At 39.1% G+C, this 16,458-nt stretch overlaps 1 protein-coding gene across 3 annotated transcripts in view; it reads right to left on the reverse strand.

Annotated features, from left to right (window-relative positions):
• zranb3 (zinc finger, RAN-binding domain containing 3) overlaps window positions 1-16,458 on the reverse strand; it is a 91,935-nt gene that overhangs the window by 16,210 nt on the left and 59,267 nt on the right. For all 3 annotated transcript variants that reach the window (XM_055059607.1, XM_055059606.1, XM_055059608.1), the window contains exons 16-20: window positions 14,687-14,791; window positions 12,572-12,714; window positions 4,689-4,829; window positions 1,929-2,087; window positions 1,608-1,800 (exon numbers count right to left, since the gene is read on the reverse strand). In XM_055059607.1, the coding sequence (XP_054915582.1) occupies window positions 1,608-1,800; window positions 1,929-2,087; window positions 4,689-4,829; window positions 12,572-12,714; window positions 14,687-14,791 (741 nt within the window). The remainder of the gene's footprint in view (window positions 1-1,607; window positions 1,801-1,928; window positions 2,088-4,688; window positions 4,830-12,571; window positions 12,715-14,686; window positions 14,792-16,458) is intronic.

Here is a 16,458-nt window from a genome sequence, read left to right on the forward strand (position 1 = left end):
GCTATTTTCACATCTTCCACTACAGATGCAAATTTGATCCCAGGGAGGAAACACCTTTCTGCTCCCTCATGGGGCAAAAGCAGAAAGAAATAGACGCACATGCGCTCAAGCCAATTGAGAATGGCTAATTAAGGTGAAGAGCAGAAAAAAAGCAACTCATGATTATTTTTTTCTACATACTTTAAAGAAACTTTATAGTGGAGAAGTGGGGTAGCGTTCAGATAGCAGATAGTGTGTTTATGTGGGCCAAACTGGTCCGCTTCAGTCTTCTGGAAACATCCAGAGGAATTAAATCTCAAGGCCACCAGAGGGCTAGCACTGGTAGCACAGCTGCAATTATTTCACTGCCAAGTTTATCAGTGTTTCTGCTGCTGTGTCCAAACTATTTCCTCATTAATAAATCCCTAAAAAACACCCACAAGCAACACAAAACACAACAAGTCTAACATGACTTAGAAATATCAGATTTACTCTTTCAGATATTTAAGTATTAAGTTGTTTAGTTCACTTGCTAAACAATAGAATATGTTCATTTATAGGATAGAAAGCAAACAAGAAATAAAATCAAGTAAAGAAACAAACGATGATGACGAAGAACCAGAGGAAAAGAGGCGTTTTGAGCAGCAAAAATCTATTTTCCCGCTTTGAGAAGTACTCTGCCGACATTAAGGCAACGAGGTGGAATTGATCCCAGCAGATTTAAAGAATAGGCCTTTTCAGACAAGCAGAGTTCACCTCACACACACACACACACACACACACACACACACACACACACACACACACACACACACACACACACACACACACACACACACACACACACACACACACACGGTTTAGTCAATTAAACCTCCTATCTTGCCAACAATGTGCACCTTTCTGCACCCGACCCTTCTGTTGCACACTTTCAAACACACCAAGACTGAGCTCAAATGCACCCGAAGGCTTTAACATATTCTGAAAACACACTCTCAAAGTGAAAAAAGAAAGAAAGAGCAACCCCAAAGACACGCATACACATGTACACACACCTGGGAACAAACACACACACCAGAACCCTTGGTATGAACCAAAGAATGAGCCTATAATCTCAAGGCTTCTCCACCACTGCGGCGTCTTATCATGTGGCTGAGTTTGTTTCCTCTAAAGCTCAGAGAATCGATCGGCGCTGATGCTGATGCCAGCGGCACTGGGAAGATGTGGGGTATCTATCCGTGTGTGTGCGTGCGTGTGTGTGTGGTGGGGGGCTGGCTTTGCAGGATAACAGCCAACCAAATCAAACAGGCTTACTGGTCGGGGCCTGGCACTAGGAGAAAAAAAAAGAAATCAATGTGCCCAGCAATCCATTTACTGGGAGCTGGCCCCTCGGAGTGCAGCTCAACCTGCACTATTGTGTGTATCTGCGTAGGTGGGACGGATGGACAGAATGGGAAGCGAATTCAGTTTCTGAACTCACACAAAAACCAATAAAAGAAAAAATAAAGCCTCCCCTTTTTTTTCAGAAGAAAATAAATATAGCTCACATTTAAAGTCTCCTGCTAGTCGTAGAGATTGAACATTTTCTTAAGATGAAATATTTTTGGGACTGGTTTTAGGTTACCAACCCGTTCAGGTGGCAGCTGGGCCAGCCATGTGTTCTCCAGGATCTCCTTCCGCTTGGAGGTTGGTGCATCACGGACCTTCAGGAACAGCTCATGAGCTTTGAGGCCACATTGTTGACAAACGCCTTGCTCTGCCTCCAGGACGCAGGAACGCATGAACGTCCGGCTGGACCGCAGCTGGAATTCCTCCTGGCATCTGGAAGGAAAACAGCATCGAAATGTCTGGACGGGAATTTTAGCTCTGATTGTGCAGGAGAGACCAAATCGAAACACATCATTGATCTGTTTTCTCTATAATTTCTGTAAACTGTGGTAATCTTGTACCTGTGGCTGCAGAATCGAGTATCCCAAGCTCCGCCTGTGGTAGGACAGGCCTGCTGGCAGGAGAGGCACAGAGGGACACCCTGACTGTCCACAGCCTGCAGGTAGCTGGGCCCTGAAGATGGCTGCTCAACTTCTGCTTTGCAAGACTGCTGGTCCAGTCTGCAGAATTCAAGGAGAAGAAAGATGTACTTTATCTTTATTACAAAAAGATATAAAAATCATCAAAAAATTGGCTTTTACACCAGATTCAGCAACACTCTTCAGTGTAGAAACTATTAGTGTGGGCAGAAGAAATTCCAGTATCAGAAATTTGAACGAAAACTAGATTTTAAAACATATGTTCATTCTGCTTATTCAGGCTGCATAAATTAAAGAATTGATGAGAATAATTTTGGTATCATTGAGAAAATTGTTTTTCTAAAGAAATTACAATTTCTACAAATCTATATAGGAAGAATAAATTGTTCTGTTGTTATTTATAGGTCCTTAAGATAAATTCAAATTGGAATTCCGATTACTTCTATTTTAAATTATGTAAATAAGAGTAAATTTATATACTGAAGCATCTAAATGTGAGATAATGCAGAAGTAACCAAACTATCAGAAAACACATAAAATGTTTTTACTGTGGGGAAAAAAGCAAGTGAAGTTACCTTACATCAGTCTAAATTCCTGCTTTTCAGCATCAGTAGAGCAGTGAAAACAATTCAATACACATTTTCATCCAATACAAATGAAATCAAAGCATTTCTGCAAACACAGACTTGGGGTGGCATATAGCTGCAGTCTGTGAAATACCTTCAGACTGTTTATATTCATGAAGCTGATGTATCATCAGCAACAATCCGTGTGTGTGTGTGTATGTGTGTGTGTGTGTATGTGTGTGTGTGTGTATGTGTGTGTGTGCATGCTTGTCCTTTTGGCAGGGGACAGAAAATCTGGGTATCTGCCATGTTTTCCCAGCAGGGTGCTAGAGCCACATTGGAGCGGACAGATGGACTGAATTCTCTTTCCCCGTGGTTTACAATTCAGATAGACAGAGACGGGAACAAAGAGCCAGAAAGACACAGCACTACAGAGGAAAATGCAATCATTGAAATAGAGAAGAAAACCTTCTAAAAAAAGGAACCTTGCTGCTTCAAAGTTGTGAAGATACCAAAAATTGGAAGCACCAAGAGACGAACCCGTTGCCAGTACAGTAAAGTGGATGAAAGGGATACAGAAATAGTCTATTTACTGGTGTCCCCAATCTGAAACCGGTCAAGAAAACCTTGAAAAACTTCAATTTTAACAGAAAGGGGCAACAAAACCCGAATTCTTAGCAATGTGTTTTATATTTAGCTTAATTTAAATTCATGCCTGTAAGTAGAGAATGTGCGCCGCATAGCAGCAAGGGGTAACTCTCTGTAAATTCATTCTTTAAACCTCGGAAATCACACAACATGCCTTCAGCAAATGGCGCACAGCATGCTAATGTTTACCACCTCGGCTCGTCTCTGATGCTCTATAGCGAAGAGAGCAGGGCAGGTCCAGCTGTCAATAAAAACGCATTTTAATTTATTTGTTGCTTCCTGTGGACACAGAGGTGATTCAGAGTTGAAATAATTAAGAGAAACTGCAAATTACAGGTTTTATTCACCTGAATTAATGAACAAATGTCTGAGAAATGTAAACAAATTATGTCAATAAAACTGGATAAATGAAAATGGAATAATTGTACTCAATATAACATTACAGTAGGCTAATATTTCACCTAATAATAAGGCTTTGGATTCGGATCTGGCAGGTGCAACGAGACCGATGCAAATCCTGCTGGAAAAGGCGATTTAGTGCTACTGCAGCAGCAGAACGCTGTCAAAAGCAAGCAGGAAAAACTTCCTTTTCCACAAACAAGTGAGACTCAAACTTAGAAGGGAGTTGAGCTGCAATATAGATATTGTGGATTTTTGTGCAGCCTCACTTAGACAAAAAAAAATCAAAGTATTTCACCTCTGCATTATTTCGGATTGTAAAAACATAAACTTGCTGTGAATTCATTTGTTAAATGTTTTTTTTTTTTAATCTATCATGCAGTTTCTACGGTTTATTCATTAAAAGCCTGAGAAGAACATTCAGATATTTAAAACCTGGACTGTTAATTATTTGTGACAAAATATTAACATTTTTCTCAGCTATAACAACAAAAACATGAGACTTAAATTATTTTCCCTTCTTTTGCATCTTTTATAAAGAATGTGCACTAAAGCGTGATTTGAAATGTTCTCATGTCAACACAGTCACTTCCTTGATTGACACAGTGATGCTAGCTTTCATTTTCACACTCTTGAGCTTTGTTGACTAAGTTAAAGCTGTATGTTGAGCTAAAGCACTAATCCTAAATAGCGCCCCACAGGCACACCATGAACTCTCTGGTCTGGAGCAGCAGTTGTTGTGAATGCTGTGTATTTGTGCGAGAGATGGAGTATTTGCTTTAGGTTTCCATAGAAATATTGCCTCCTGGGGTGAGCTGGTTGCTGCATCTAAATGGGTGGATTGTATTATGGGCTATATTTACTGTACTAACACACTCGGCAGGCCTTTGCGCCTCTGCCATGCGGATTTCCATGGAGACGACTGAGGGGGAGAAAAGGAAAATAGTCTGAATCCCAAAGTATAAGACAATCCACCTTCATGTGCAAACCATAATAAAGACCAGCTATATTAGGTGATCAACTTAGAACAATATATCCCACGCAAAATATCCATTAACATTCAACCAACCTCTCTGCAGCAGCCGATGTTTGTGGATTGCCAGATCTCCTCTTTGTGAAGAAGTTTTCCTTGGTGACCACACGGACGCCGCCTCCTTCTTCCCGGGCTTTGCTGACGGAAGCCTTGGCCACCTCCTCTCTGCTCAGGTACCTGGAAACAGTGGATTTACTGGCGTCACAAACTATGACGGCTTATTTGGGCTGTTATAGACACCAAAATAAAGGAGTAGTAATAAATTTCAGCCAACAAACTCTAGAAAAGACTTGGAAATTTCTGAGCGAGAAAAAAATCAAGAAATTGTAATTTTAATTTTAGATATTTTCTAGAAAAATTTAATTTCTGTGTGCTAAATGTAAGTCTACAAGATTTTTTCTTTTGTTTAATTTGAATTTTCTGAGATCTAAAAGTGAAACTTTGAAACTGAAAATGTTTTAAAAATTTCGACTACAATATAAAAAAATATCAAAATATTCTCTAGGAAATATCTGAGGTTAAACTCAAATTTTTTCTGACAAATTTTCAACTTCTCAAATTTAGAAATGTCCAAGTTAAGCTAAAAACTTTTTGTTTTTACCTTACAAATTAAACATTTTTGGAGCTGAGCAATCTCCAAGTGGAAAACGACATGAAACGTTCGAGCTCCAAACGTCAAAAATTTGCAAGAATGGACATTTGTGAGCTCTAAAAGTCAACTTTGAGAAAAGTTGAGAATTCTAGGAAAAAAATTTAAATTTTTTTCTGCGAAACATCTGAGATTAAGCTCAAAATTCCTTATTTTTTTCTTGTGAAATGTCAACTTTTCGAGTTCATATAAATTTCCAAGTTTTTTCTAGAAAATCTCTGAGATTAATCTCAAAGTCTCAGAGTTTTTTTCTCACAAATATACATGTTCTGTCTACAACGTCCCTAATACACCGCCCGACATAACAGGTTGATGATGACAGCTGATTCAGGAGCATCGGGGAGTAGTTGCAGAGAAATGAACACCTAAACCGTCTCTGGCCAGCAATAGCTCTTGTTACATATGATTGAACATTTTATTCATCCTCTCAGGTCTGCAATAATTTTGCAACAAATACCACATAAGAGGTAAAACTTAAACTCACTACCTCAGAGGTACCAAACTGTGCTTAATTGCTCAGATTTTCCCTTCTATTTCTTATTTCCTATTCCATCTGAGCACATACATTCTGTTTGTCTTCCTCCCTTGCGAATCCCATTACTATTGCTGCTGCTGAAATCTAATTTCCCCACAGGAATCGTCAATCATCTAATCTAATCCCTCTCTCCCTCCACGGGTTCTCGTGGCCCTTGTAATACAGATGCCAGGCATGAAAGCTGAAATTGCCCACAACTTTACACGCCAATCTAGCAGAATTAAAATGACCCCGGCGTGTCAGAGTTGAGACAAAATACCGCGGCAGAAAAAAGACGCAGAGATGTTTGCTCTGGACGGGAGAAAATTGTAGTGGTCATGAGAGAAAAGTGACCAATCAAAAATATCCAGAACAAACATTAAGGGGTCTCCACAGAGGGATGGTACAACCCCTCGAACGGTCTCCACAGAGCAATTATCCGTCCTCTCTTCTATGAGCTCTGCAGAAGCTCAGCGCCGTGCTATTTTTGCTCCTTCTGCAGGCAAGTACAAATACAATGACAAAATACCCTTTTGTTTCACCACCTACGTACTAAAACTGTTGTGTCAAAGCCTTTGTCTGGCCAAAACATGTTGACACTTTGAAAAGAAAAACTACCTACTTCTCTCTAAATATAATAAAAATGTAATTACTAAAGAAATATACCAGGATCTCATTCTTAGAAGATGTGTATTGTAAGGTTTAGCTTTGGTAGTAACATGTTTGTTAGGCTAATATCCGCTGCATTCTACCAGAACTGATTAATTTCTCATTTGGTTATCAATATTAATCCTATTATTATTTATTTTTTTATATAATTTGTATGGTTTTATATTTGTCGTTCTGCTTTTAACCTCTGAAACAAACTTTGTGTTTTACTTAGCCATAAAGAAAAAGGGCTCTATAAATAATAATGCGTAAATTTTAAAGTCAGATTTTATTTAGCAGGTGATCTAATTTCTACATTATTACATAGATCAGTGTACAAAAATACCAGCAAATAAATACCACATATATTTTAACTGTAATCACTGTTATAGTGTTTTTCCTGATAAAATCATGAAATCAGTAATAAAAGGCTTTACTTGTGCCCCACCAGGCTAATCACTATTAATTTACTTAAACATTTGTTAAATATTTGCATTTTTTAAGACTTTATTGTTGGTGTTTAGGTATCAGTCTTCCAATCTTTAAATAACACATGACTATCAAGTGATAATTTTACATTTTTGGTCAACTTTAAACATTTTCTAACTCAAAAACATGGCCGACCGCTGGATAAATGGCTACCCTAGCGCCCAACCACCAATAGTGGAAACCTTGCATCCCATGAGTCGATCCCATGAAAGCATAGCATTTTCACATATTATGAGACTTTCATATTTATTTTTGTTAAGTGGGAGGCACATAGGGATTAATAACTCTTTACAAACACAAACTGCTGCATCCTTGATGCACAAATGAGCGTTATCATGTGTCCTTGCTCCCTATCAGACTATAAAGTCAGTGCTTATCATTCCTATTCCAATTTGTGTGACAAAAACTCAGAGCAGTAAATTGTAAAAAGAAATAAAAATAAAAGAGGAGAAAGTAGAAAATAACTGGCCACATTTCAGTGTTAACTGTGTTATATCAAGCAGAGAAGATGGATTTATCTGTGTGTTAAGTCAGAAAAGACAAAAATACAGATTAAAAAGATGAGGCCAAGAGGCATCTACTGGGTGGTGTGACCATTTTACAGACAATCAACTCTGGTGATGAAGATGTTCACTAATTGCAGAGAGGATCAATAATTAATGTATCTTCCAAGCATTTGTTCTGACACTTGTGTCAATTCTTGGATTTGCTTTGATTAAACTTTACAGCAGCCAGACTCGCAGTGGCCCTGAAACGGGTGAAACAAAAATCAATGAACAGAAAGCCTCTCCGAGAAAACACAGAGAAATATTAATTTAATAATGCCTTAATATGAAAGCACATTTTCAGCCACAGATTAGATAAATATACTGAGACCAAATGAGTTACTTGCTTTTTCATGTTAATTGGAAGGTGTTGCCACTGTACAACTCTTTTTTATTTTTTTCTAACTTGGCCCTGCAGGCTTGGCAGCAACATTTATATGCATTTACACCAACTCCATCTGGCCAGAACGCTTGTTTGGGAGAGATACAGAAAAGAAGAAGAAGAAAAAAACATGGCGAAGATGGATGGCAGCAGGCAGAAAGTGGAGGAGAGACACATCAAAGTGGAGAAGTTTCTCTGGAAGCTGTAGGGAGATGAGGAAAAAGGTAAAGCCTTCATCAAACACAAGAGCTTCCTTTGCTTCAAACGGTCCCAGCACAGAGGCGGGATGAAACGAGATACCATATACTAAACTGGAGTCCAACTGCGCTGCTGGGAGAGCGTGGATGTGTGAGCATATTTGCATTTTTTAATGCAGCCAGGAGCCAGGACAGTAATTCTGTATACTGATGTGACTTCTGCCCCTTTCTGATGAATTATACTTTCTGTTATGATTTATACCAGTGAGAAGAGAAAATGCTCTCTAATTTGGTAACTTCCAATTATATTCCATGGAGCTGCAGTGTTTCTGCTACTATTTGATTGGGTTTATTTATTTCATTATTAAGGAACGTTACATTGTTTTAGAAGCAGCACAGTCAATACCCAGCAGGCAACCAGATCATTTGGAGGCGACGTTCCACTGATGGCCGGTTGATGTTCAGCTGCAGGCGCCGCTGCAGGGTCATGGCGGCAGTGGGAAGCTGACAGAGCGTCAGGCTACATCCAGGCGGTTCTGCAGGACCCGGCTCAGCTGTGTGAAATCAAACTAACGAGCTGCTGATTCGCTGTGGCCCAGCTGAAGCTGCCTGATTGATTGCTGCTTTCACAGTACGCACGTTCTGCAGCCTTATTTTCAGCGGCACAAGGGAGATGTTCTCAGTTGTTTTTTTGATGTGAAGGAAACGAAGAGTTTCTAATTCACATCGGACATGTGCAGACCAATTATCCTTAATATTAAAACACCTGAGAGGTGAACTGACTGCATATTAACAATCTAATTAAGCATGTTCAAAAACCAGATTCATGTTTCTACCCAGGTACACAAAACCAATTTAATACTCTGGAAAGATTGTAATGTTATACCAGCAAAGCTCCTTTCATTATTAGAAACAGTTGGAAACTATGGAGGTCCAGTAATGTCACAATTCAGTAACAACTAGATAGTTAAATGGTCAACTTAGTGTATTATTGTTAATTAATTACAAAAAAACTCAGTTTTTATATAATAAAAACAATTCTGTTTCAAAAAATCTTACATAATCATCTCACTATTTAATTATTTCATGGTCTATTTATCCATAAAAAAGTGGGCGGAGCTTATAGGAAAAAAAAGTCAATATAATATGACTAAATTTGGCAATTTCTACAGGTAAACCAATCAGATATTCCGGATATTTAACATCTTAAGCATTAAAAAAAGCATAGAAATATATATACTGTTATTATGAAATTTTAAAAATAATTTTGGGATTTTTGAAATTATTTATTTCCAAAATATATCACTAATGATTTAAATGTCACAAGGAGAGGAGAGTTTCACCTTAAATAACAATAAACCCAACAATGAGCTTCACAAACACACTGAATAGTGAAAAGTGTGAAATCCAGTCGACATTAGTATGAAATACTGTGTTGAAAAAAAGAGTAAGTTTCCCTGTTGTATAAAGAACAATCCATCATGTGCAAATGTGTTCAGCTGCTTTGGAAAAAAGTTTGAAATTTGAGTTTCAGCTTGAGATTTCAATGTACATTGGGAAGCTAGTGTTTCCAGCTGGGGGTGTGGAAGTGGAGAGGTGTGGGCTTTTTATTAGGGAAGAAGAAAGTAATAAGTTATGAAATCAGAAGTGTGGGATCAGGAGAGTATGAATCATTCCAGACACTAACTTGGTCCCAGTGGAAGTGCTGTAAGTCTGAATAATCTTGTTTGGATTATTCTTAAATGTCTTCAGGACATTCAGCAGCTACTATCACAAAGTGTGCAATTGTTTGGTTTTTAAAGATCTACAGTTCTTGTGAGAAGATTAGCTTAGCAGCAGCTTTTAAGCTTTCTTGCAGTTAAACAAGAGTGAATAAATTTTAATTTATTGAGATTTTTTTTGTATTTGTATGTCTCTCATAGACCACACTCTGCAGCCATCAATGTACTTCTGGAATAACAGCAACTCAATATCTTCCTCCCATCTTGTTGGCAGAAATATAGTTTATTCAAAAAGATTTAATTCCTGTGTGCAGACTTGGCTTTTGAGTACAACCTGTACAAAATCAATAAGGTTGAGGTTAAGGTCATGTTGTGTTATTATTAACAAAAATACCTTTGACGTTTGTTTGAGATGCTTGTCCTGCTTGCTCACCCAGCTCTATTCAGTTTCCAACCTTTGACTCTAACTATCTAGACAGATTCTATGAACAAAATAAACAGGTTAAGATCTTAAAATATACAGGAATGATTGAAGTTGACCTGGATGCTGCTTGAATACCAGTATACCTCACTATAGGGAAACTAGTTTTATACCAACATGGACTAAGAAGGTCCAGACCAAAAAAATATGCTCCAAAATGTTTTTGAACCTGACTTGATAAAACTACAGCTGTTTGGCCACAATGACAAGTATTATGGGAGTCAGGGTGAGGCTTAATTTTTGACACAGGAGTTTAAGATCTTTCAAGACTTTTTAAAGACTTTTTTAAAAATGTAAACTCAACTTACATTTATGTCAAACTCTAGTCTTCAGGGGTTGGTGCCCAAATGGTTGAACAAACTCTTGAGCATCTAATCAAGATCTAAAGTCCTGCAAATTACCTAAATATTTAATCCAGAAAGCAGAGACACCAGTTCCTGATGACTGGAGTCTTGACACCCATAATGTAGATTGTTAAAACCTGATCCCAAACATGTTTTGGTACTAGATAAAGCTGTCTGACGTCCACCTCAATCTTATTGAAAACTTGCAGACTACATCTGAAATACAAATCCCCATATGTACGCGATATTCCTCCCATTCGGAGTGTGTGTAAACTTTCCATGAAGACATGTTGTGGTAACTCTGAAAGCAGCAGCGCCTTACAGTAGGCAGAATGCAAACTGGATTAAAACCCTCTCACCTCTCAACATCTTTATAAATCACCACAAGTGGCTCCTGATGAAAACATCCAGAGTGTTGGGAACCCGGGCAAAGTGCATAAAGCGTGAAGTATTTGAAAACTGAGCGTCTCAGCGCTGGGAAGGTGAGTAGCGACTGTCCCGCTGAGCCCGAGCTGGAGCTTGATTGGTTCTGATTAGTGAATAAATCAAACAGGTATCAAATCAAGCTGAGCCAATTGCCTCCTACTCGTACCTTGATTAGGTTCATGCACCCAAACGTGCTCCCCAGTCGAGAAACCCTCTCCCTCTCATACGCACACACACACACAGGAGTCCACTGTGTAATTGGCAAACTCTCCCTGCCTTTACCCAAGCTAGCTGTAATTAGTGTGCCAGTAACAATGCTTGTTTGTCAAAAAAAAAACAACAAAAAAACGCACAGCTACACACACGCAACACTCATCCCATCCTCCATTATGCCTCAGCTAACACCCTTTGATACACCCACACACACATGGACACACACAGATACTATTCAGGCTTTCCGCAGCGCCTGGGGCAGTTAGTATTTACAAATCGGTTCGTTTCTCTGTGAAATCTAACACCGCGCTTCTTGGTTTTCTGATACTATGTTGGGAACTGATTCATCTCGCCATTTACACAGAGTTAAAATGTCTACCAACAAGAATGTGGCTTGTTAAATCAGTCCTTACTGATCTGTTCGTGGGGCAGACGGGGTTCTTGTTCCCTTGATACAATTCATGGATTTATCTGAGCTCACACAGCCGGCCCTTAGTTAGCGAACAGATGCCATTTAAAATGATGGAAGGCGGACACCAATGAACATTTTTGACCATTTCTGTGGAGAAATGGATCTTACAGGAAGTGCTAAAGATTCATTCATTTGTAGTTCATTTGTGAAAAGGGGCAATGGCTTCCATGAGTATCACATTTTATCACATTACTTCAATATTACTTGGATTTTACATGATAGAGAAACACATAATACAAAATATCTGCAGAGTGTGGCGGCCAGTGTTTAGCATTCTAAAAGTTCTAAATATTTCGTAGCAAAATTTGTGGGTTTGCAAAAGATTGTTCCAGTCCAGAAACTAATACTGTTTGTGGCCGGGGAGATAATAAAATAAGTCTGCTGGAGGAAATATTGCATCCTTTGTAGCTCTAACTGTGTGTTGCTGCAGTCTTAAATCTTTTGCAGCCCCCAATAAATGTTCCTCCTGCATTGGGCTTTGTTTAGTTCCAACTAGCTGCACATCAACTCTGAACTGGTTTTCCGACTGCATGATTCTGCCACTGCCGTGCTTTACTCTAAGGATGGCATGCAGAATTTTAAGGACTTCACAGAAAAGTCGTCAAAAAAGTTGGAAAAGCTGGATTTATACTGAAACTACAATAAATAAATTCATATTCACTAATACAATAACCTCTGAATGCAACAGTTAAATTTGACTTTACTTAGGTGGAGCATTTTAAGAGCTTAAGAGAATTTTTCACCAAACCACAATGAATTTAATGGTTTTAAATGTATGAAATGTAGCAAAGTTAAATATTGGTGACTCCATATTGGTGGAGGAGTGTTAGGATCTGACCTGTTGGTGCTGGAGTGGGGACGCCGCTTGGCGGCCAGCTGCTGCAGGCCCAGTGTCGGACTGTGGAAGAGAAAACCACTGCGTCGCAGCAACTTCTGCTTCATGGCTGCCAGGCCGCTCCACTCCTGAACGAATCTCAGCACCTGCAGGGGAGGGGAGAGAGTCGCGACAACTCACTTTACGCTCAGTTTCAATTTGAAGCTGCTGGAGCCTTCATCTTCATCGCAAATTGATGCCTCCGACGTCCAGAGCTTTTTCTAAAAGCAAAACATTTTCTCATTTTTGAAGCTGCTCCTCAAGCTCAAAACAAACAATTCTGACTGAGACCGTTTTCCAGACAGCCGAACAAAACTCATCAAAGCAAAGGAGAGATGTGTATACTTTTAGCCAAGCGGAGCATTCAAAGAAAATCCAGTGAAAATGAAGCAAATAGGACTCCGGTCACCAACGTTAATGGGCAATTCACCAACATATATTACACTTGAGAAGTGTTTATCTTCATGAATGATGCACACTGTCAAAAGATGACATTTTTGGGGCTGATTTTGCAGCTGCTGAGGAGCAGTTTGGTAAAAATGTTCATAAAAAACTCGACTCATTTTGAAGCAGGCCAGTTTGGCAATAAAATGGGACTAATGACACTTCTGAACCCTTTAACAACATAATTCCACTTTGAAACACTGTATTGAAGTACAGTGTTTTTCAATTCAGAACAAAAATTATCTTCACTGATACTTATGAGCAGCTTTAAATGATTAATAGATTCAACAGGAAAGAACTGTCCTGTCTTTTCAGCGATATTTTCTGCTGAGAAGTATAGCTGAAATATTAGACATTCAAATGGAGTCTTTACAGCAATTTATTTCATGCTTGTATTTTTCTCTTTAATTACAGTGGCTGAAGCAGAACTCACGCAGCACTGCTTCCCTGTCCAAGGCGCATCACCGCCCACATTAAACTGTTTGCCTGGTATTGATTGGGAGGGACAATCGGAGGGTAACAGGGCATAAATGATGGGTCAGAGGATGGATGCAACTCACGCCTGGGTTTTACAAAGCAACATAAACAACGCGACAGGTGGGACGTCTGTCAGCAGCTCTGATAGCGCTGCGGCAGATTCCAGGATTTAATACGCGCAGGGTCGTTTGAGGCGATGATCCGTCTCCTTTAATGACCCTCATAAAACCGTACTTTCTCTTTTTGCTGTTCTCCTCGGCTATGAGGAAGCCACTTCCTCCTCCCTCCATTCCTAAACACCAGAATCACCGTCCAGCTCAGGGCTCCTGCACATTTTTTATGTCAAAATTTGGAGTTTTCTTTCCCCCTGCATCAAATCTCCAGAGGTCTTAGTGGGTGTTTTAGATCTTATTTACTGAAAATGTTTTTCTTTAAATATGGAGTCAAGTAAAAAACGCAGACTGGGTAGGGAAGAAAAACAGACGGATGAACGAAAATAATGAACTGATGAATGGATGGATGATAAAACACAAACAGATGGTTTGATGGAAAGATAGATGAAGGTCTGATGGATAAGTGGCAGAATGGATGAACTGATGGGCGGAGGGATAGACTGTGTTTTCCTTTTCCAAACTTTTCCAGATCTGGAGTCTGCCTAAATCAAACTTTAGGTAATCCTGTCCGTTTAAGAACTGGACGCCCTTCAGGCCCTGGAGAGAGAGAGTGAGTCCACAGTCCATCCATCTGTCAGGCTTTCAACTCTGTGATAGGAGGTATTATTAGTTTCACTCGGCGCTCACATGCATATATCGGGCAGGTTTAATAAGACACCTCACTGCCTTGCACCTCCTTTTTATTTGGTCAGTGGAATTAAGAAGAGATCTCCGAAGGATGCCATATGGACTAAATTATCTCTGAAATCAACTTTCAACTCCGATCTGGAGTCGTCACAGAATTTGATTTCATTTCTAAAGTTCAATTGAAGAAAAACAACAAGTTTTACTCTGAAGATTTAATTTGCCTTTCAATTCTTTTCCACTGCAACGACAAATTAAGGAGGTCCATCTCTCTGGTGTGAGCACTGCAGATCATGATCTTCAAAGAAAAAAGACAACACACACACACACTCAATCTCTGTGCCTGGCGGGAAGGGCAGACCTGTATTCGATTTTCCCGGTGCCGGCTGAAGGCCTCGGGCAGGTCGTCCCAGTTGGTTAGCTTAATGTCCAGAGGAATGAAGCTCAAGTTCAACGGCGCTTCGTCCTAAATGACGAGGAGACAGAGACGTTGGCTTGAACAATTTGCTTTTACATGAAACACGTCTATCAATACTAAAATATGCAAATTGGTCAACTGTAAAAAATGCACTCAAATAAATCAATACGTATGACTAAAAGTAGGCTCAAGAAACAGTTATTCATTCCTCCGACAGAAAAACCCAAATTGTCACTCTGTAATTAGAAACCCAATATCCAGAGTTCACATGCAATTAGTTTCATTATGTACCCTGTCTCAGTTTGCACTAAAACTTTGGTATCTTTAGCCAAGCAATCAGATTTCTAATTACTAACTCACTAAACTTGAATCCAATTACATTAAAGTTTTCGAATCTGGCCACACTTTATTCTTTATTGGTTTCCATGGTGGTTCCTGTAGTAACCAAGCAGCTCGTTAGCAATCTCAGTTGTTTTCTCTCTTTTTTTTATGACGCACGTTTGAAGATGGTGCTTCTTCTGTGACACTTTGCATGCATTAACATCAATAATCAAGAATAGGCAGAAAAACATGCACAGACCAGTAAGACCGTACCTTCCTGTAATTATAGGTAATCACACTGCAGCGGTCTAGTGGTAACTGTATAATCATTGGGGGAAAAAAAATAACCCAAGTAAAAAACATTTTCCCAGTTATTACGGTTTCATTAGCTCTAACTACAGTCAATTTGAAGCCTGGGAAGCCACTTACCCTCAGAATTAACTCCAATCAACCAATAGCCACTGTGCCACACACTGGGCTCATTTTACAATGGGCGGGGGAAGGTTGACCACTGAAATGCCACATTGTGGAGCCACTTCAGGGCCGTAGATGAGGGCCGGAGAAGAAAGGAAAAAGGATCAAGTCTAAAGGTTAATACCTGCCAACCGCCGACACAGGGATTTGGAGATGTATATTGTAGCCTGCACAAAATAATAACCCCGTATTTTATTTTGGCGGGTCAAACCGGCAGCACGCTTTAAATTCGGTTTAAATTCGTCGAACTGCACTCATCTTCTCAATTGCTTTTGCTGCTGTCGCTGTGGCTGGCTGCTGGTGTTGGCGTTTTCCTAAATCGCTGAAGAATATTGCAAAATCGAGCCCAATTAACACAGCCGAAGGATTATATTGGGTATAGTCTGACAACTGCTCGACGGTGAGTCGTTTATTTTACGTCTTTTGTTTTTTTTGTATAGTAGAAATGCGGTGGCGACACGCCCACTTAAAATGATGTACTGGCGTCTTAGAATGGTCTTGTAAACTAAAAGATCATTCTTTCTTTGTTAATTTTGTGGCCGAATAGAATATATATTCTCAATGAATTAAGCAAACCTTTTGATTTTTGTAAATTTGCCCTTTACGGATACTTTTAGTTACTTTTCATTGATTTTGTTAACGGCCAATGGAACTTTGGAATTGGTTAATTTCTTTAGGGTTGCGCAACAAAACAGAAAAAAAAAACTATTTGAAGTAGTAATTAAGTCAATTAAGTTTAATTGACTTTAATGTCAATTAAACTTGGATACAACTTGAAAGTGCACTTTATTAGATCTGTGACTTTATTAGATCTGTGACTTTATTAGATCTGTGATTTTACTAGATCTCTGACTACTTGATCTGTAACTTGATTCTAATCTGTAACATTAATGTGATTAATTTGAAACTCATTTGAATCA

Source organism: Poeciliopsis prolifica, unplaced genomic scaffold (assembly GCF_027474105.1).
Source record: "Poeciliopsis prolifica strain line A6 unplaced genomic scaffold, Auburn_PproV2 SCAFFOLD055, whole genome shotgun sequence".
In the NCBI taxonomy this organism is placed as follows: Eukaryota; Metazoa; Chordata; class Actinopteri; order Cyprinodontiformes; family Poeciliidae; genus Poeciliopsis; species Poeciliopsis prolifica.